This window comes from Eschscholzia californica, unplaced genomic scaffold, assembly GCF_041429995.1.
Source record: "Eschscholzia californica isolate CP2 unplaced genomic scaffold, dmEscCali1.0.p SCAF_3, whole genome shotgun sequence".
Taxonomy (NCBI): domain Eukaryota; kingdom Viridiplantae; phylum Streptophyta; class Magnoliopsida; order Ranunculales; family Papaveraceae; genus Eschscholzia; species Eschscholzia californica.
In genome coordinates this window covers 65254473-65272289 of record NW_028238420.1, presented here as the reverse complement: position 1 = coordinate 65272289, position 17817 = coordinate 65254473, and the positions used below count along the sequence as shown (strand labels likewise).

The 17817-nt window shown below is 36.7% G+C and overlaps 3 protein-coding genes across 5 annotated transcripts; 2 read left to right on the top strand and 1 right to left on the bottom strand.

The window, feature by feature from the left end:
• Nucleotides 1–486: 486 nt before the first annotated feature.
• Nucleotides 487–6677, top strand: LOC147553431 (AMP-dependent synthetase and ligase family protein). The gene is made up of 6 exons (XM_086666416.1): nt 487–1681; nt 4003–4192; nt 4833–4978; nt 5074–5141; nt 5297–5399; nt 6281–6677. The coding sequence occupies exons 1-6, from the start codon at nt 635–637 to the stop codon at nt 6404–6406; spliced, it is 1680 nt and encodes a 559-aa protein (XP_086522542.1). The 5' UTR covers nt 487–634; the 3' UTR covers nt 6407–6677.
• A 796-nt stretch (nt 6678–7473) lies between these two features.
• On the top strand, nt 7474–11173 carry LOC147553430 (zinc finger CONSTANS-like protein (DUF3537)). The gene is made up of 4 exons (XM_086666418.1): nt 7474–8207; nt 9274–9705; nt 10109–10547; nt 10701–11173. Exons 1-4 carry the CDS (start codon nt 7752–7754, stop codon nt 10841–10843), a joined length of 1470 nt encoding a protein of 489 aa, XP_086522544.1. The 5' UTR covers nt 7474–7751; the 3' UTR covers nt 10844–11173.
• Nucleotides 11174–11959: 786 nt separating this feature from the next.
• On the bottom strand, nt 11960–17218 carry LOC147553429 (cyclin-dependent kinase G-2-like). Of its 3 annotated transcripts, none has more exons than XR_015237007.1 (8): nt 15504–17216; nt 15245–15380; nt 15074–15162; nt 14807–14918; nt 14606–14712; nt 14346–14514; nt 13926–14010; nt 11960–13287 (listed from the first exon to the last, which is right to left on the bottom strand). XR_015237007.1 is itself a non-coding variant. In XM_086666415.1 (6 exons), the coding sequence occupies exons 1-6, from the start codon at nt 16979–16981 to the stop codon at nt 14421–14423; spliced, it is 2016 nt and encodes a 671-aa protein (XP_086522541.1). In that variant the 5' UTR covers nt 16982–17218; the 3' UTR covers nt 14078–14420. The 3 variants fall into 3 exon arrangements, 1 of the variants encoding a protein (XP_086522541.1); XR_015237006.1 differs by having other exon boundaries at nt 13926–14007; XM_086666415.1 differs by lacking the exons at nt 11960–13287; nt 13926–14010 and having other exon boundaries at nt 14078–14514; nt 15504–17218.
• Between the last annotated feature and the right edge of the window lie 599 nt (nt 17219–17817).

Below are 17817 nucleotides of genomic sequence, written 5' to 3'. Positions count from 1 at the left end.
GTATTTCGTTTGCCATAACCAACCCTTGAGGAAGGTTTTGTGGTTGATTGACCACCAAACATTTCGTGGTCGGGCACCCCAAAGTATGAAAACCTCGAGGTTTTTTGGCGAAAGTTTTCAAAAGTGACATATAAAGTGACAGGGAAGGGAGAGAGATAACGGGAGAAATAGGAATACAATGAAATAGATAAGAGAGATAAATAGAGAGTGTATGTATGAAAAAGACAACTAAAGGGGGAAACAAATAATGAGAGAGATACAGTGAGGTAGTCTCGATGCTGAAATGTTGAAGAGAGGTGAAAATGAAGATCATAATGCAAAATACATACAATTTAGTAAATATTTGAGCAAAAAATAAATATACGGTATATTTACGTTTGACATAGTGTTTGTGGGATTTGATTTTGGGCCATACATCATCATTGTTGAAATTAAAAATATAAATTTTGAATGAGGACCCCACTCCCCATATTTATCACTACAACCATACACAAGTCTGAAAAACAACATTTTCTTTTTTTCCCTCAATATATACAAACAAACCCATTCGTTCCCACCTCTGACCTCATTAATCACCTTCAATAAATTTGATTATCTCTCTTAAAACAAAAAAGCAAGCTCCAGACAAGTTTTAATGGCGGAAACAAACCCTAATAATCATTCTTCTATCGATCCAAAAAGTGGTTTCTGTTCATCAACTAAAACCTTTCACAGTCTCCGACCTCACGTTCCTCTTCCACCATTAAACTCTCCTCTCTCTATTCCCGATCACGCTTTCTCTCTCCTCCGCAAATCTCTATCATCTTCTTCCTCATTAACAAACACAACTTTCCTCATCGACGCAACTACCGGAACTCGCGTTTCTTACTCTGATTTCATTCGCTTAACTGAAACCCTAGCTTCTTATCTCCAAAACTCCATTGGTCTTTCTAAAGGCGATACAGCTTTCATTCTCGCTCCTGCTAGTTTTAAAATTCCGATCTTATACTTTTCTCTTCTTTATTTAGGTGTCATAGTTTCTCCCGCCAATCCGATTAGCACAAATTCCGAGATCTCCCGCCAAATTCAACTTACGAAACCAGTGATAGCGTTTTCAACTTCTGACATCGCTAATAAGATTCCTTCTCTCCGATTTCCTACTGTGTTAATTGATTCATCCGATTTTGATTCGATCATGACGAAGACGACGACTGGAATCGGGAAATTTAAACGAGTTGAGATCGAACAATCTGATCCAGCGGCGATTTTGTACTCATCTGGAACTACCGGACGTGTTAAAGGAGTGGTCTTAACTCACCGGAATTTCATCGGATTAATCGGTGGATATCATGAAATTCGGTTCCAATCGGAGGTGGAAAAACCGGTACAAGATGTTGCTTTTTTTACAGTTCCGTTATTTCATGTTTTTGGATTTTTTATGTGCGTAAAAGCGGTGGCTTTAGCAGAAACTGTTGTTTTAATGGAAAGATTTGATTTTATTGGGATGTTAAAAGCTGTGGAAGATTATAAAGTAACTTATATGCCAGTTTCTCCACCGTTAGTGGTTGCTATGGCAAAATTAGAGGTGGTCGGAAAATATGATCTCAGTTCACTTCAGGTGGTTGGTTGCGGTGGTGCACCACTTGGGAAGGAAATTTCAGAGAAATTCACTGATAGGTTTCCTCATATAATGGTTGTTCAGGTAACTAATTTTACTTACCTTGTGGACCCAGTTTTTATTTTATGAAACAATAGTGTGATAGAGCCACCGAAAAATCCAGCCTGAATTTTGCTACAAGTGAAATCAATGGCCATCACTAATGACTAAACAGAGTTAGCCCATTAAGAAAGAAAGGTGAAATCATTAAATCAAGGCCCTTGATGACATTTTCACCAATTCGGTTTGTTTTTCTCGGCGGCTCTTGACATTTTTTCGATTATGGAATTAACTATTGAGAGAAACTTTTGATTGTCCCCACTGTCTGTTAGGTGATCCTAGGCTTTCAACTCTCTTTTACTTCAAAAGTTAGATTAAGATGTGTGATTTTTCTTTACATTAATGAAGTGATGACTACCTTAGTTCATAATCGATGTGGGGTAATTCCAACGACAGGTGAGATCATCTTTCCCTTCCATACTACACACGAAAGACTAGTAAACTTGGGTTGTGATTGCAGTGGTTGGGTTGTCTTGGGTCTTTCTAAAAAGACTAGTTTAAGATTTGAGGTTTTTTTTCGCACTTATAAACTGATCACCACCCTCCCTCAAAACTAATGCAGGATAGCTCTAATGTGATCATCTTGTGATTGAAAAATGACACTCTACCTGACACATCCGTCAAAATCTCGTTACGGATATGTGGGCGAGCAGGATTTAAAGAGAGAAAAATATTCACTTCCTCTCTAAATCCTACACATCCACATACTCCTGCCAGGATTCTGCCTGATGTGTGTCGAGCAGAGTATCACAGCTGCTTGTAATTTCATCAAATGGATCACATCAAGCGACTTAAGTTTATGCATGCGGCTCTCTACCCATATTTTTTTAATCATGATTCAGATAGTAGTCGTCACTGTAGCTTATATCTATAAAAAGATTATTGAGTGTTCCCCTAACTTGCATTTTTTTAATATATATTTGTTCAATACAAATGTTGAACATGTAAAACAAGTTGTTGTGATTAGTTGTCTTGGTCTTTGTTATTTAGTTCTTCTCGTATTGAGCATTACTAAGTTATTTATTTTCTCATTCTTTATTCATAATAATATGTATTAGTGCCTCATCAATGCTTAAAATTCTATTAACAACAAAGTCCCCGAGTTGGCACTTTCCCTTTTGTGTTTTTAATCATGAAAATGCACTTCCATGTGCGTGAATAAAAAAGAGTACATAATGAAAAGTTGGAATGCTTTTCTAGTAGGTAGAAAAGTTATATGACTAGCTAATATTGTTTAAAAAACTGGTTGTACAAAAATAATGTGGGTAATCTCATTCCTTTGGTTTTATATTGTTTTACTTTATATATATAAGAAAGAGGGATTATTGCCGTTCCGTTTGTCTTCTCACTATTCATCCGTATTTGTACTGTTTTCACAGTATTTTCTTTATTTTCATTCTTTTAAGTTTTCTGATTCAATGAAAAATATCTATATGGTCAATCTTTTATTAGCATGGATATCCACAATATTGTACTTCTTACATCAACTGGTATGAAATTAGGTAAGAGCTAAATCATGTTCGTGTTTTTTATTATCTCAGTCGGGATTATCTTGAATGATGTTACAAGCTACAAATGTCCATCAAATCGGCTATTAACTTCTAATTGGAATATCTACTCAAGTTAAGAATAAATTAGTAGCCATTATTGCTCATTATGATAAGTATTTTATTAATTAATAGAATGTCAGAGCCTATAGTGGATAGTATAGAATCTCTAATATTATTGGTCAAATTTGGCTTATGCATTACGTAAGTTGCGAAGGATCATATTCCTTTTCCTTTTTCCTCCATTGAAATAAATATTTGCTACTCTCATACTATCTTGAGCTTTCACTGATTTGGAATGCCATACACTTTAATCTATAATAATGCTTAGCCTCGACATGTAATGACCAGAACCTGAATAATGTTTTTAACTCTGGTTGGTTTTAGTTGAACGCCAAACCAGACTTACTTGACGTTGATTGCTTCAACTTGTAAAATTTTGATTGGTATATGACAAATTAACAATCCACAAATATAGACAGTTCTGTCACTGTCACTTCCACTTTAGATCAAGGCAAGTAAAAACCAGCTGTATTTGTAGCCAAACACCAAATTTCTCAAGCCTTGAAGTGGTCTATATTGTACCTGAAGTTCCACCATTACTCCATTTGTAGATAGAGGTCCTGTTGGTTGCGATATCTTCTCTATCTTCTCTGAAGAGTCAATGGCAGGCTCAGGGTATTAATAATAGTATTTGTCACAACAATGTGATCAGTATTCCCATTATGTCGTGATTGACCTCACAATTATCATTCTTAGGGGTACGGGTTAACTGAAACAGCAGGATCGGCAACCCGAATGGCAGGATCAGACGAAACCAAGCATTATGGATCTGCTGGACTTCTTGCAGAAAATATGGAAGCCAAGATAGTTGATCCTGACAGTGGGAAGGTGTTGCTCCCTGGTCAGAGGGGAGAGCTATGGATCCGAGGTCCGACAGTCATGAAAGGTGATGTTTATAATCTATATACCCACATAGTTTTAATTCTTTTACGATGATATTTGTTGCCCGGTTGCACCTTTTACTCTGTTATTTAATGTCTATTTGCAAACTATACTCACCCCTAGCTAGCATAAGCATGAAACACCCGCTATGTAACACCGTGGACAATGACATATGTTTTCTACCCTACCAATACGGTTTTACGAGACCAGCCATGTTATCCACTCATCTCAAGAATTAATTTGAAAATCAACACATAAATTACATGTAAGATGAAAGGCCCAGAGTGACATACTACATTAAGGACCATTGTTGGCGAATAATTTCTGATGTGACTGCTATCCATCGGTTAAAATACACTATTCCTTCCAGAGGACCTAAGTTCAATGACAATTTGGTTTAATGTGATCTGTTAAAAGTAGCATAAATAATTCAAGAAGAGTACACCAATTTTCGTGTTACATGTCTTACTATGAATATTATAATGTTAATCGAACAAGAAAAGATCATGTTAATCAAACAAGGATATATAGTTAAAACTCAATATGGTAGGTTAGACTCTATTCGGAAATTAATTAGTTTAGTAACTATCCCAAATCAAATTTAGTTCTGCACTTCATCTGACAAAAGGAGTGCATTTCTGCAGGTTATGTAGGGGATGAAGAGGCGACTGCTTCTACCTTAGATTCAGAAGGCTGGTTAAAAACCGGGGATCTTTGTTATTTTGACTCAGAAGGCTTCCTCTTCGTCGTTGATAGACTAAAGGAGTTAATAAAATATAAGGCATACCAGGTGCATATTAGTCTCGAGCTCTCGAAAATCAGGTTGTTGTGGAATTTATTCTCCTATCAGTTTTGTTGGTTGATTCAGTTTGAGAAATCTTACAGGTTCCCCCAGCTGAGTTGGAGCATTTACTTCAGTCCCATCCTGAAATTGCCGATGCCGCCGTTATTCCGTATGTAATTGACCTTCACATTTTCGTAGCCCTTTTTTTTCAGTCAAGATGCTCAATTGAACTGTCATAGTTAAATTGTTAAGAATCTTTTTAATGATCCCCATTACTGGAAAATTGATTATGGTTTTGTTTTTGTTTCTAATTATCGGAAAAAGATACCCCGATGAAGAAGCAGGGCAGATTCCAATGGCATATGTAGTTAGAAAACCTGGAAGCAATCTGAATGAAGCTCAAGTTAAGGATTTCATTGCAACACAGGTATGATTCTTTCTGAAATCCGTAGAACAATTCAGGTAGCTAACTGCTAATTTCCGACAACAAATTGTAATATCCTAACGGAGCAGTCGGGGTACTACACTATGAATTGCACGCGAAACTCGGCATTATAGGTCTTTACCCCAAACCTTTCCTATATTCTAGTGGAAATAGCACCCTGAATCCCCATTTGAGCGACAATAAAGCATCAATAACTGCTTTTTCATCATCTTATAAACATCGTACCAAATTTGCACTCAGAATCACGAGTCTCTTTTTCAAGATTAAACCCTTATCTATTTGTTTTACTCTTTTGATGGGATATGTTTTCGACTTCACTCCTCGTTAAATCTCCTAGAAAGTCTTTATTTAAAATTCTGATCTAAGTCTCCCTTGTGATGTGCCCTCATCTTATGAACATCTAGTTCTTTCTTGTTATAATCGAAAACCATCTCTAGAAGCCTATATTTGAACGTTTGGAATCTCGTAACAATTGTATGCATGGATTGAACCTAGATGTTACGAAAAAGTGAGCGATCTCTTTGCAACTAGTAATCCATCTTAATATGCTACGAGTATTCCTGAACGTGAATGCAAGTACAATAAATATCTTACTATCTCCTAGAAGTGCATTTTCGGCTATGGATGAGAAGAAAGCAAATGAAATCCGATACCATAGAACAGAGAAGAACCCAATGTTCTTCAACCTAGAAAAACTATAGACTAAGTGGAAAATCAACCCCATTTACGATACCGAGCTTCTCAAACCTGTAATTTAAACGGAGAAAATTGTTTTGCTTTTTATCTGTTAAAGGGTCAATCGTTTGCCCAAGTTAGACAATCTTAATTTACTTAAGTTTTGGATTTGATGTAAAATGTTGCAGGTTGCACCATATAAGAAGATAAGAAGAGTAGCATTCATCAATGCAATCCCAAAATCTCCTGCAGGAAAGATATTGAGGAGGGAGCTTATTGATCTTGCTCAATCCGTTCGATTATCTCGATTATGATTGATCCGAAGTGATTCTTTAGGTACATAAGCAAATTTAAGTTATTTAAACTGCAATAAAATATTCTTTGTATGTCAATTATATCACTCCGTCATATTTATGTAGCATTCCGATCTACATATGTAACGTCTATTATGTTTTTTCTTGTGCAACTCGCTTTCGTTGAGTCGCCACATGTATATCTCTCCACTTTGAGAGGTCAGGGTTTGAATCTTAATGTTGTGAAAAGATTATGTTGTTTCTTATTTTTCTAATCGGAATGTCTTTCATCTGGTTGTTGCTATACAAAAAAAAAAAAAGTTTTGCGAACTCATCAAATACAGAAACAAATTTAACTTTTGTCACTAATACAAAAATGTGGATATCTAGCTAATGTAGAAATGTCTGATAGTGAATTATGTCTGGTTGACCTTGCATACATCACCAATCACACCACAGTATCACTTCAACCACCAAGAAATGACCCACACGACCACATAACCACCATCATGGTAGGGACACAGACTTTATTAGTATCACTATTTTAGTTTTTTTTTTGTTGAAATATCACTATTTTAGTTGATATTGAATATATATATATATACATATATATATTTTAGTCAAGAGTTATATTGTACTCTCTTATTACAATAATCTTATTATGTAATTGGAAATAAAACTTAATAAATAATTATTAATAAAATATAATTATTCGTTACCAGAAAATTGCAAATGTTATAAATTACAATTTCAATTGGAACAAAATGGCCCTTACTCTTTTATGATTAATTTTGATTTAAATATTATAGAACCATAATAAAAAATCATTACAAAAACGACGATTTACGTATTAACACCGAACACAAAACATACTGACCATCGTAACAATAGAAATTGATATACTTTTTAAGAAAAATGAAACGGTAGAACTCGCAATGAGCCTAACAACTACAACCCCTTTCAGGGAAAAAAAAAAAACTACGGCCACGATCGGAACATTTATCACCAAAACTCAAATCCAACAACATATGCAAGCTTATGTTATGGACTACCATTTTATAAAGCTTCAACTCAAAATCCTAGAACTCAACCTTTCACTAGATCTGGCCCGGTCAGAATTCGACCGGATTTGGGGGGGCATACCGTTTTTATACAAATTTGGCATCAAAAGAAGTTAATGCTGCCCCCGTATATAGGAAATGGTCCATCTTAAATTTCAAAACACAAACAAGAACAAAAACTCTCTCTCTCTCTCTGTAAGAATTCAATCTTCCATCTCCATCTTTCTCTATCTAGGTCAAATTACAAAGCTCAGATCTTTAATGAAGTATTGAACTCTCTCTCTCTCTCTCTCTAAGTCAGTGATATGGCAGACCCTCTTAAGGTTAATATAGAACCTGAAACTTGTCCATCTAAAACCCCTTTACTACTTAACCCTCAAAATCAAAACCCAGAAGAGGAATCAAACGATACTAGTTTATTAGATAAGAATCTTCAAAGACTTGAAACTTTTCTAAGTTTCTTTGGTTTTCATCAATCATGTTTATTAAGTTTAATTCTATCTTGGGTTGCTTTTTTAATTGTTGGGGTTTCAATACCAATTGTTATACTATTGTTGATTCCTAATTGTCCTGGTTGTGAGAAATATCAAATCAACAATTTTGAATTAGATATTTTAATTTCTCAGTCTTGTCTTGCTGCTATTTCCCTTCTTTGTATTTCTCATAATCTTAGAAAATATGGGATTCGGAAATTTCTCTTTGTTGATCGTTATCATGGACATATTCTCAAATTTCGGAAGGAATACATTCATAAGATTGAGGTTAGCTCTTACCCTTTTCTTCTCTCTCTCTCTCTCTCTCTCTCTCTAGATCTCTCTTTCTAAATTTGGGCTTCTAATTTGCTATTGAATGTCTTCATTATGAGTACTTGATAGAGTTTGTGAGATTGACTTAGCCATTTATTTTTGCCAAGTAATAGCATTGTATAAGATCATGTTTGGTCAGCAAGAATGGAATGCGATTACCAGGAATAGCAATTTAGTAATGTGGTTTCTCGTAATCACAATAAGTCTCTCGTAATTGCAGTACATAACTGTATTGTTTGGTTTGGTCAGGAATATGATTAGTAGATATCAGTTTTGTGTGTAGGTATTTAATCAACGATTCCAAGGGAAATGGAATCGCAAATCCACCCACCCTCGCGGTTCCCCCTCGGAATGTGATTCCTGATGCATTCCCATGCACCAAACACTATTATGGAATGCAATTCATGGTAATCACGTTCCATTTTTGTGCAAACACATGGCCTAATGTTGTTTGTTGTTGAGGATGCACTAGGAATCACACTTGGAGGGGGAATGTTATTCCTCATTTCCTCCTCAAGAGGAATCCCAAACCGAGAAGGTGGGTGGAATTGTGATTCCCTTGAATTCATCATTTAAAGACAAAATTAATCTCTACTGATCACTTTCCTGATAAACCAAGCTACACAATTACGTATTGTGATTACCAGGAATCACATTACGACGTTGTTATTCCTAGTACTCGCATTCCTTTCCTGTGGCCCAAACATGACCTAAAATTGAAGTATTCTTTATCTATCTTTTATTTCCTATTATAATTTGAGATAGAATTATTCAACTGAAACACTAAAAGTTGTTCTAATTGGTAAGAAATGTTGAAATTTTAATGCAACTAAACCAGTACTAGTAATTTGAGTTTTGAGTAGGCCTTTTATATTGCATTTGCTTATCTAGCTAAGTGTTTGTGGTTTTAAGCTTTAACATAATAAGGTATCAATTGTTTTTCTGCATAAACTATCGATGTTCAGCTTGTCTGATACGCTAAGAAATTTTTGATGTGGTTGGTGGGTATTCATTATCACAGGGTTTCTTCCGCTTGCTTGTTTTATGGACATTGCCGATATTCATTCTAAAGACTCTCCGTGAAGTCATCCGTATTATATATGTGGAGCATGAGTCATGGTGGATCTCCATTTCCATAATGTTAGCTTTGGTGTTTTCGTGGACTTATTTAACTATAATCTCTCTATCAGCGAATATTTTGTTCCATTTGGTGTGTAATCTGCAAGTTATCCACTTTGACGATTATGGGAAGCAATTACAAAGTGATTCAGATATTTCTGTGTTTATAGATGAGCATATTCGTCTAAGATATTATCTTTCTAAAATAAGCCATAGATTCCGAATTTACCTTCTTTTGGAGTTCGTAGTTGTTACTGCAAGTCAGGTTGTCACTCTGTTCCAGACTACAGGATATCCTGGAATCATCACTTTCATCAACGGTGGGGATTTTGCAGTAAGTTCTTCTGTGCTTCACATAGTTCTTCGAATACTCTAATTTCTTATGCAACCATTTTAGCTTTTTTTTGTTGACTATGTGTATACATATAATGGAAAACCGAAATGCAGCACGGTCTGTGGTTAAACGAAAAGTTTATTATGCCGAACCATATGCCCAACCTGGGTCTGCAGATGGATCAAGAGGTTCCTGTGACAAACTACTACCAACTTGAGATGTCTGATCACTAGCCACATCGTATCCGATCCCCTCGGCCGGCATAGGATTCCGGCACATAGAATTATTAGTGGTTAAATGGCCTTATATTTTCATCTCGTTTCTTCTAAGCTTGACGTCATGTTTGGGCCTTTTGGTCCATCTAGAATTCTAGATGTGTAAATTTTTTCCATTATACTGGCAGGTCAGCTCGATAGTTCAAGTCGTCGGCATAATTATTTGCTTGCACGGAGCTGCGAAGATTTCTCATAGAGCACAAGGTGTTGGATCGGTGGCTAGTAGATGGCATGCTTCAGTGACATGCAATTCTACTGAAGGATCACATTTGAGAGCTTCTAATAGTGTGGGAAACTTTGAGGCTGCAAATCCGTTGAGATCATTACCTTCAAATTTCAGAGTCTCTAATAGTGTGGGCAACTTGGAGGCTGCGAATTCAGTCGGATCAACACCTTTAACCATGAGAGTCTCTAACAGTACGGGTAACTTCGAGGCTGTCAATCCAGTGAGATCATTGCCTTTAAACTTCTCCGAATCTGATTTGGAGTCATTGGATGGTCTAATTCTACCCTCAAATACAAGATTATCTTCTCACACGGCTTCATACAACAAAAGACAAGCCTTTGGTACGTAATTTCACATCTTTCGAAGTCTAGGTATATTTTACTACATTTACCGCGCCACATAACTTTTATAGCAACTTGTCTTATACTCTGTTATATCATACTTCGCTTTGATTTTCGTGCATATGTAACCTTCTTCGTGCTTTCGATATGCAGTACTATATTTGCAGTCGAATCCTGGTGGGTTCACGATATTTGGATGGACAGTTGACAGGGGGCTGATCAACACAATCTTCTTCATTGAATTCTCGTTGGTTCTTTTCGTTCTTGGGAAAACTGTTGTGCTCACTAACAAGTAAAAATTTCATGAACTTGTCTAGAGCTCTCATACATCGAAGATGAGGCAGAAGATTATCACAGCCTGGTTTAGAAGTCAAAGGCTCCACATAAAATGATACACTTTTTGTGAGTAGATAAGATAAACACACATAGAAGAAGATGCAAAACCCATGTAAATTATCACTATAAGTACATGTACTGTTTTCGAGTTCTCCAATTTTTTCTTCTTTTTTTCCTACTCTGTAATATATGATCCGAAATTGTGTTCACAGTTGTGACGTCCTTTTTTCCCTAGAGGTACACTGTTCTACGTTCTTGAACCGCCTATAATTGTTTGTGTGATTCTACAACTTCTCTTTATTTAATTCGTCTTGGTCTAACATTAACTAGTTTTGATTGTCTGTACCAAGCTTACAGGTCCTGTTCTAGGATTGGTTGTGTTTATTGCTAATATCTGGTTTATAGTTCTTACAGAAAGACAGCGGGCAGCCAATATAATGATAAGCTATTGCTTCTTGGTGATCCGGTGACAACCCTATTGACATGGCTAATCAAGAATTTCGTTCCAAAAAATTTCTGAGTTTAAGATTTTGGACATGGAAGTTATATGTGATTTCTCCACAAGTGGAACGGAAACCTTGAGCCAGACCTTAAACCTTCTTCATTTTACCCATTCCCCAAGTACTAAACCCGAAAATTTTCAAAGAGAACGACCAAGTTGCCGGTATTTTCTTCTCCAAGTGAAGAATGGAGAGCCGACGAAGAAAGACTGGAGGGCGATAAAACCCCAATTTAGCTGACAGTAGTACCCCTATAAATTCCATAATAGCCTTGAAGTCAAATTTGTTTACCACCACTTTTCTATCATTTGGCTCCTTCCCTCCCCCAAACTAGCTGTTTGGAAGAAGACTCCTTCGCCAGAACAGAAAAAAGAGGGAGAGATAGATAGAGAAATGGTGGTGGTTGGAGGTGATAAGTGGTGATGAAGATGGGAATATGACGACATAAAAAAAAAAAAGATTTTTCGCCGCAAAACAAAGTTGTCTCCTAGGTCAACTCCAATTGACCGAAGTCTTAATTCGAGAACTTTTTTGGATGCCCCAAAGCTGAGACTTCCAAAAACAACGAAACAACGCTAACAACCAAAAATATGGCATATCAACACAATGAAAATATAATATCTGATCTGAGCTTATCATACAGAACCTAACAAATTCTTTCAGACACAAGATAGTTTCTTTTCATTTACTTCCCATTTGTCCCTTTTCGAGAAGATGCTGGAAAACCAAAATTCCTCCAACCCCTACGTCCACCAATGAGAATGGGGTTCTTCAATTACAACAGCTTATTCGCAAACAGAGCGACCTGCTTCCTGCAATTTATACTGACAAAATAATATCTCAACTAAGTCTAGCAACTACATAAAAGCGGAAAATCAACATTAGAGGATTCCAGCTTCTGGTTTTTTACCAATACATTCCTTTTTCCGAGTGAAAGAAAATTCATTACCATGTAAACACGAAAAACATTGGTATTCCACATCAGATAAGCTATGCTCAAATCAGATTCAGGATGCCTGGAGTAGCCTTTGTTTATAGCTTCAAGAACCAAAACATTACTGGTATTCTGCTACAGGTTAAGAATGTACCAAGGAGTTTTCTAATTCTACGTCATCCACCAAAGAAAAATAATGTAAAGACGGGCCCGTTGGACGATTGAAACATCCATAAAAAAGGGAGAACTTTCTGAAGAACTCTGTGATCAATAAGTTTAACACAGTTCTTAAGTTCACCTGAAAGCTGTTAGACAATTGAAACATCCATAAGCTTACCTGAAGTTGTTCAAAGGAGGAGGAGGAGAAGAAGCTGTTGAAGGATCAAATGGAAGACAAAGTGGCTACCAAGTGAATTCTGGTTACAGCTGAGAATGAAACGCAAACAGCCAAAACCCTTTTTGATGATCTCCTAATAATTTTCTTCTAAGAAAAAAGAAGAGCCGAGTTATCGGCCCAAAAGTCGCCGAGTGGTATCTTTACGAAAACCACTCCATTTCAGATGTGAAACCCCGCTAGTGTCGCCTACAGCTTTAATAGCACCTAAGCCCCTATTTCGACAGCATAGCAAAGATTTGCCTAGAATGCTAGAACACTTTTTAGGTTTCTCGTCTAATCTACTCCTCAATGCAGAATACTATCTTCTGAAGGAAATAAGACATTAGCAGCTGACAACCACAAAAGATTTTAACGAGACAAATATGCATAAACATGTTAGTTAACCAAAAATTGAGCACTAGAGGCAAATACCCACGCTCCCAAGCACGTCAGCAATGGATCTGAATCTGTAGCTATATATTGCTTAACCATTTGCGATTAAAGCCCCAACTTAGAACTGCATAGTAGTGGAAAAATGTATTTCGATGGGCGACCATTTGTTTTTCATTAAATCAAGAAGACTGCCGCGAGATTCTGGAAACGAGAAAAAATCTACAGACATCAAAACCATATTATAAAGTGATGTGAAAGACTAATAACGAATACACTGAAGTGATGTGTCCATTTCGCATGTAAAAGTTAAAGTTGCAATTGCCATCTAGTAATATGATCCTTTTCGAAGTTAAGATGGAGAAGCGTCCAAGGACATATCCTTTGGCTTGTTAAGTTATGAACTGCTGTTGCCATGTAACAATATGATCAGAGTCAGAGTTATGATGGAGAAACGTCGACGAGGATCCTCACAATGGTCAGTAATTTTATTGATGCTAAGGTAGGAAACACATTTACACAAGCATAACCTTGCAATATTCTAATTGTGCAGTATCCACTTCCCCATTTATGTAATTACTATGCAATCAGCAGTAAAGAAATTAGAAATCTGAAAAAAATGCTTATCCGTTAACTATAACTTATACTAAAGAAAAATCTATTTTGTTCTACCTAAATGACACTCTCAAGTTCAGGGTAAAATTATCACAGTTATAACCAGTCATAATCTTTTTCTTATAGTTTGTTCTGTTTCTCTGTATTTCCTTTTTGTATCTGAAACAAATCCATTGCGGAAGAAAGATGCAAAGCTAAATCCCAACAAGGTACAAATGCGGAATTACCTTCAAATTGCAAATAAATTTATTGGAACTTCTGCAAATGTGTAAGTTGAAGGATGGTTATCCACTCACTTCAAATCAATCGCTTCTTGCAAACACAATGAAAACATTATAAGCAAGTGGTAAGTAATGCAATTCAAAAAACATTGTCTACATTGGCAAACAAAATTTCTATTATTTACAAAGTTGCAAACAAACGGATGTCACTACCAAAGAAAAGAAATTACGGCTTGCCATTCGTACAAGTGAAGAGATGAAATATTTTCTTATCGACAACTAAAATTATCTAGCAGAACAATTTGGTAATTGGAGAAAATAGGAGAAAGTCTTTCAAAACCCAAATGATCACGGATACAAGCAAGAAAGAGAACAGCATCAATTGTTGGCACAGAGGATTCAGAACAAGTAATGCATGTTGCTCACCACAAACACAGTCATCAGCTGCAAACCATCACTTCTTAAAAGTAGAGCTTAAATGCTTCCGAACAAAATTATGTTTTAGCCAAATATACCACCAGTGCCCTGTTGCAACAACTCCCTTCTCCGCTGCTCCTCCAGTGGATCTGGACTCCTCGTAACTCTCGTTAGCCGGCTACATTAAAAGTGGACAATTTTTTTTAGAATTCAATGAGAAGAGGAATGTGGCTATTTGAAGGAAATCAATGGCATAGTTATTGAATTACCTGTCCTGAGCATGTTGAGGAGGAAACGTCGGCATAAAATCTTTCGATTTGGGAAGAGGAACCTCGCTGAACCATTCATGATTAAGAGCATCTTCAGCACTTATCCGCTACATTTAACAAGAACGAATGTTGATTAGTACAAGTGAACTCACAACAACAGCAATACTAAAGTACGACATATATCGTCAAATAATGAATTACCTTCTCAGGGTCATAAGTTAGAAGTCTGTTCAACAGGTCGAATCCAGCATGAGAAAGAATTGGAGATCCAATGAAAGATGTGGCTGGGAATTTCTTTCGTAGTTGGTTGTACCTGAAAGAAGCACACCATAGAAACATCAAAAGGTCAGAAGGCCTGCCAAAAAACATAGCTTAAACACTAGAAAAACAGTACAAGCTAAAAGAATAACACAGATCTTTTTTTCTAAAAGCTTTATTGGACTAGAAATTCAAAAAGTAATTACTTACTGATGCTTTGCAAAGTTTCCCTTTAGCCCAGGCAGTTTGGAAAACCCGGGCCAAATTGTCTCGCTTGGTGTTCCAAGGGTTCTAAAAATCTGCAATTAGAACATTTTATACAGATTAGTTCACCCGCGGCCAAAATTAAAGATAACTACATGTGCTAAGGGACAAACTTACCTTGTCAAGCTGATCAAATTCAGTTTTTCCGTTGAACAGTGGTTCTTTAGCTAAAAGCTCGGCCATTATACAACCCAACGACCACATGTCAATAGCTGTTGAGTATTTTCTTTCTCCTAATAGAAGCTCAGGTGCCCTGCAACAAAGCACATAACAACTGAGTTAACCACGAGATTAAGCATAACCTAAGCAAAAAAAAAGTGGTAATACAGGTAGAAAGACTAGAAAGTTAAGTATGCTGAAATCTTATCAAGCTTACCTGTACCATAAAGTAACCACCATATGAGTCAATGGACTTCCATATTGGCGAGATAAACCAAAGTCACAAATCTTCAACTCGCCACGATTGTTGAAAAGAATGTTTGAAGTTTTTAAATCCCTGTGAAGAACCCCATTATCATGAAGATACTTTACGGCACTCAAGAGCTGAAACATTAAGCATTTAACTTCACTTTGACTAAACGGCTGCTTCATTGTGTCCATAAGCCCCTTGAGATCATGCTCCATGTACTCCATAACCATAAAAATACCATCAAAGTCATCCATTACTACTTCCTTAAGATCCACAATTGACGGGTGATTTGAACACAATAAAATGTTTATTTCCCGCAAGGAAGTTATCGGAAAACCTTCCGTCTCTTTCTCCATTTTCACCTTCTTCAGAGCAACAATTTCCTTAGTTTTCTTGTTCCTAGCTCTATAAACAACACCATATGTACCTTCATTTATCCTATTAAGTTTCTCAAACTCATGAACACTTCTACACCCTAGAAGCATGTTAATATTTTTCCCTGGGCAATTGTTCTTCTTACTTTTCCCCTTAGAATCCCTATCCGAGACATTCACATTTACATTATCGTTCATATTTTTATCATCAATATCTACAGAATCATTAGAAACCAACATATGATCAGAGTTCTCACCTTTGCTGACAGAGCCATCGCTACGTTTTCCTCCAGTAGATTTTGCCTGCATCCCTTCTCTTATTATCTCTCCAGGCTCAGGAATCTCCTCGTTATCCCTACGGGTAGAACAGCTTGTCTCAGCCCATCTTGTCACTGAGATGTTCCTTGGGACAATTACTTCTTCTTCTTCTTCTTCTAACTCCCCTTGTTCATGACAAGAGCTCCTGATCTGCCCCTGGGGAGATGAAGAATCTACTACTACTACCTGTGACTCAGTTACAATAGACCTATCCAAAACGTCAAATTGATCAACAGAAAAACTATCTTGAATTACATTTTCAGATTGAATTGTAGATTTAAATACAGGAAGCTTAAACCTTTCAGTCGCCATATCGATTTTGGATGAATTGCTTACTTTATTTTCGTCTTTATCCCATAAAATTGGAGAAAACTTACGCTTCTTGATAGGAGGAGATGGGACCTTACCTTCAGACTTCAAACCCTCATTGTTCTCAACCTGTGATCCAAGATCAAAACGTTCTTGATCAACAATTCTAGTAAAAACCCTAGTTTTCACGTCAAAACCCCTGTCAATATTGGAATTGTTAGAGGCTAGACGATGACCACCATCGATAACTACTTCCTTCCGCCTGGAAACTGGTCTTTCTTTACTCCGATCAATTTCAATACGAGACCTCCGTTTACGATCACCACCGAGTCCTTCTCCTCCTCCTCCGGCGTGATAAGAAGATCTTCTTCCAATGAACTTGACTTCCGATTCACAACTTCTGAATTGATTACCACGGTACACACCGTGTCTTCCTGCCGCCATATTCTAACAGACAAAATTGAGAAGTAATCGAAACCCTTAAAAGAGAAAAATTAGGTTGAAATCTAAATACGAAACCCTAAGAATCGTCTTCTTCTTCTTCTTCTTACCGAGGGGATGTGTTTTCGTTCTGCGAGTGAATCCGATGATGGGGATGATTTCTCGATGGTATTTATAGGAGAGGAATTTGGAACGTATTGAGTACGAATACGGAAAGCTCTAATTTTTAGAAAGTAGTACGAGGAAACAAGAAAGGTACTAATTAAATAACAGTCTGGCTAAAGGCGGCCATGCAAAATTGTTCTTTGGGCCGCCCTCTATAGGCGTGGTCGTATCGAGTGCAGAAGTCGGTCGAGCGCCCCATCTCTCAACCCGGGGCGGACTCTGAAAATTTTCTTTACGAGGGCACATTTTGATTATAAATTGTCTGAAAGTATTGATGTGACGTTCAAACAAGTAGTGTGTAGTACATTTGGTCATTTTTTTTTTCGTTGGCTGTAATTTCAATACAGACAATTGGTCATTTTTTTTTGTTGAACTATAGACAATTGGTCTTATAAAAAAGTTCTTAAATTTACAAAAAGAGAAAACATAATAATTTAAGAAAAATAATGAGAATATGTATACGTTCTTAGAGAAATTAAGAAAAGAGGAAGTATAGTAACTTTAGAAAAGACAATAAGAGTCCACCACCCTTTGCTGTAATGGTTGGACACCCCTCTTAAGACCATGAGGCCGTGGGATCGAGTCTCGGTGGGAGCAGTTGTCATCAAGATTTATCTTATGTAATTTAGGCTATGAATAATGTAATAATTTGTCGGGTTTTAGGCCTCTTTCAT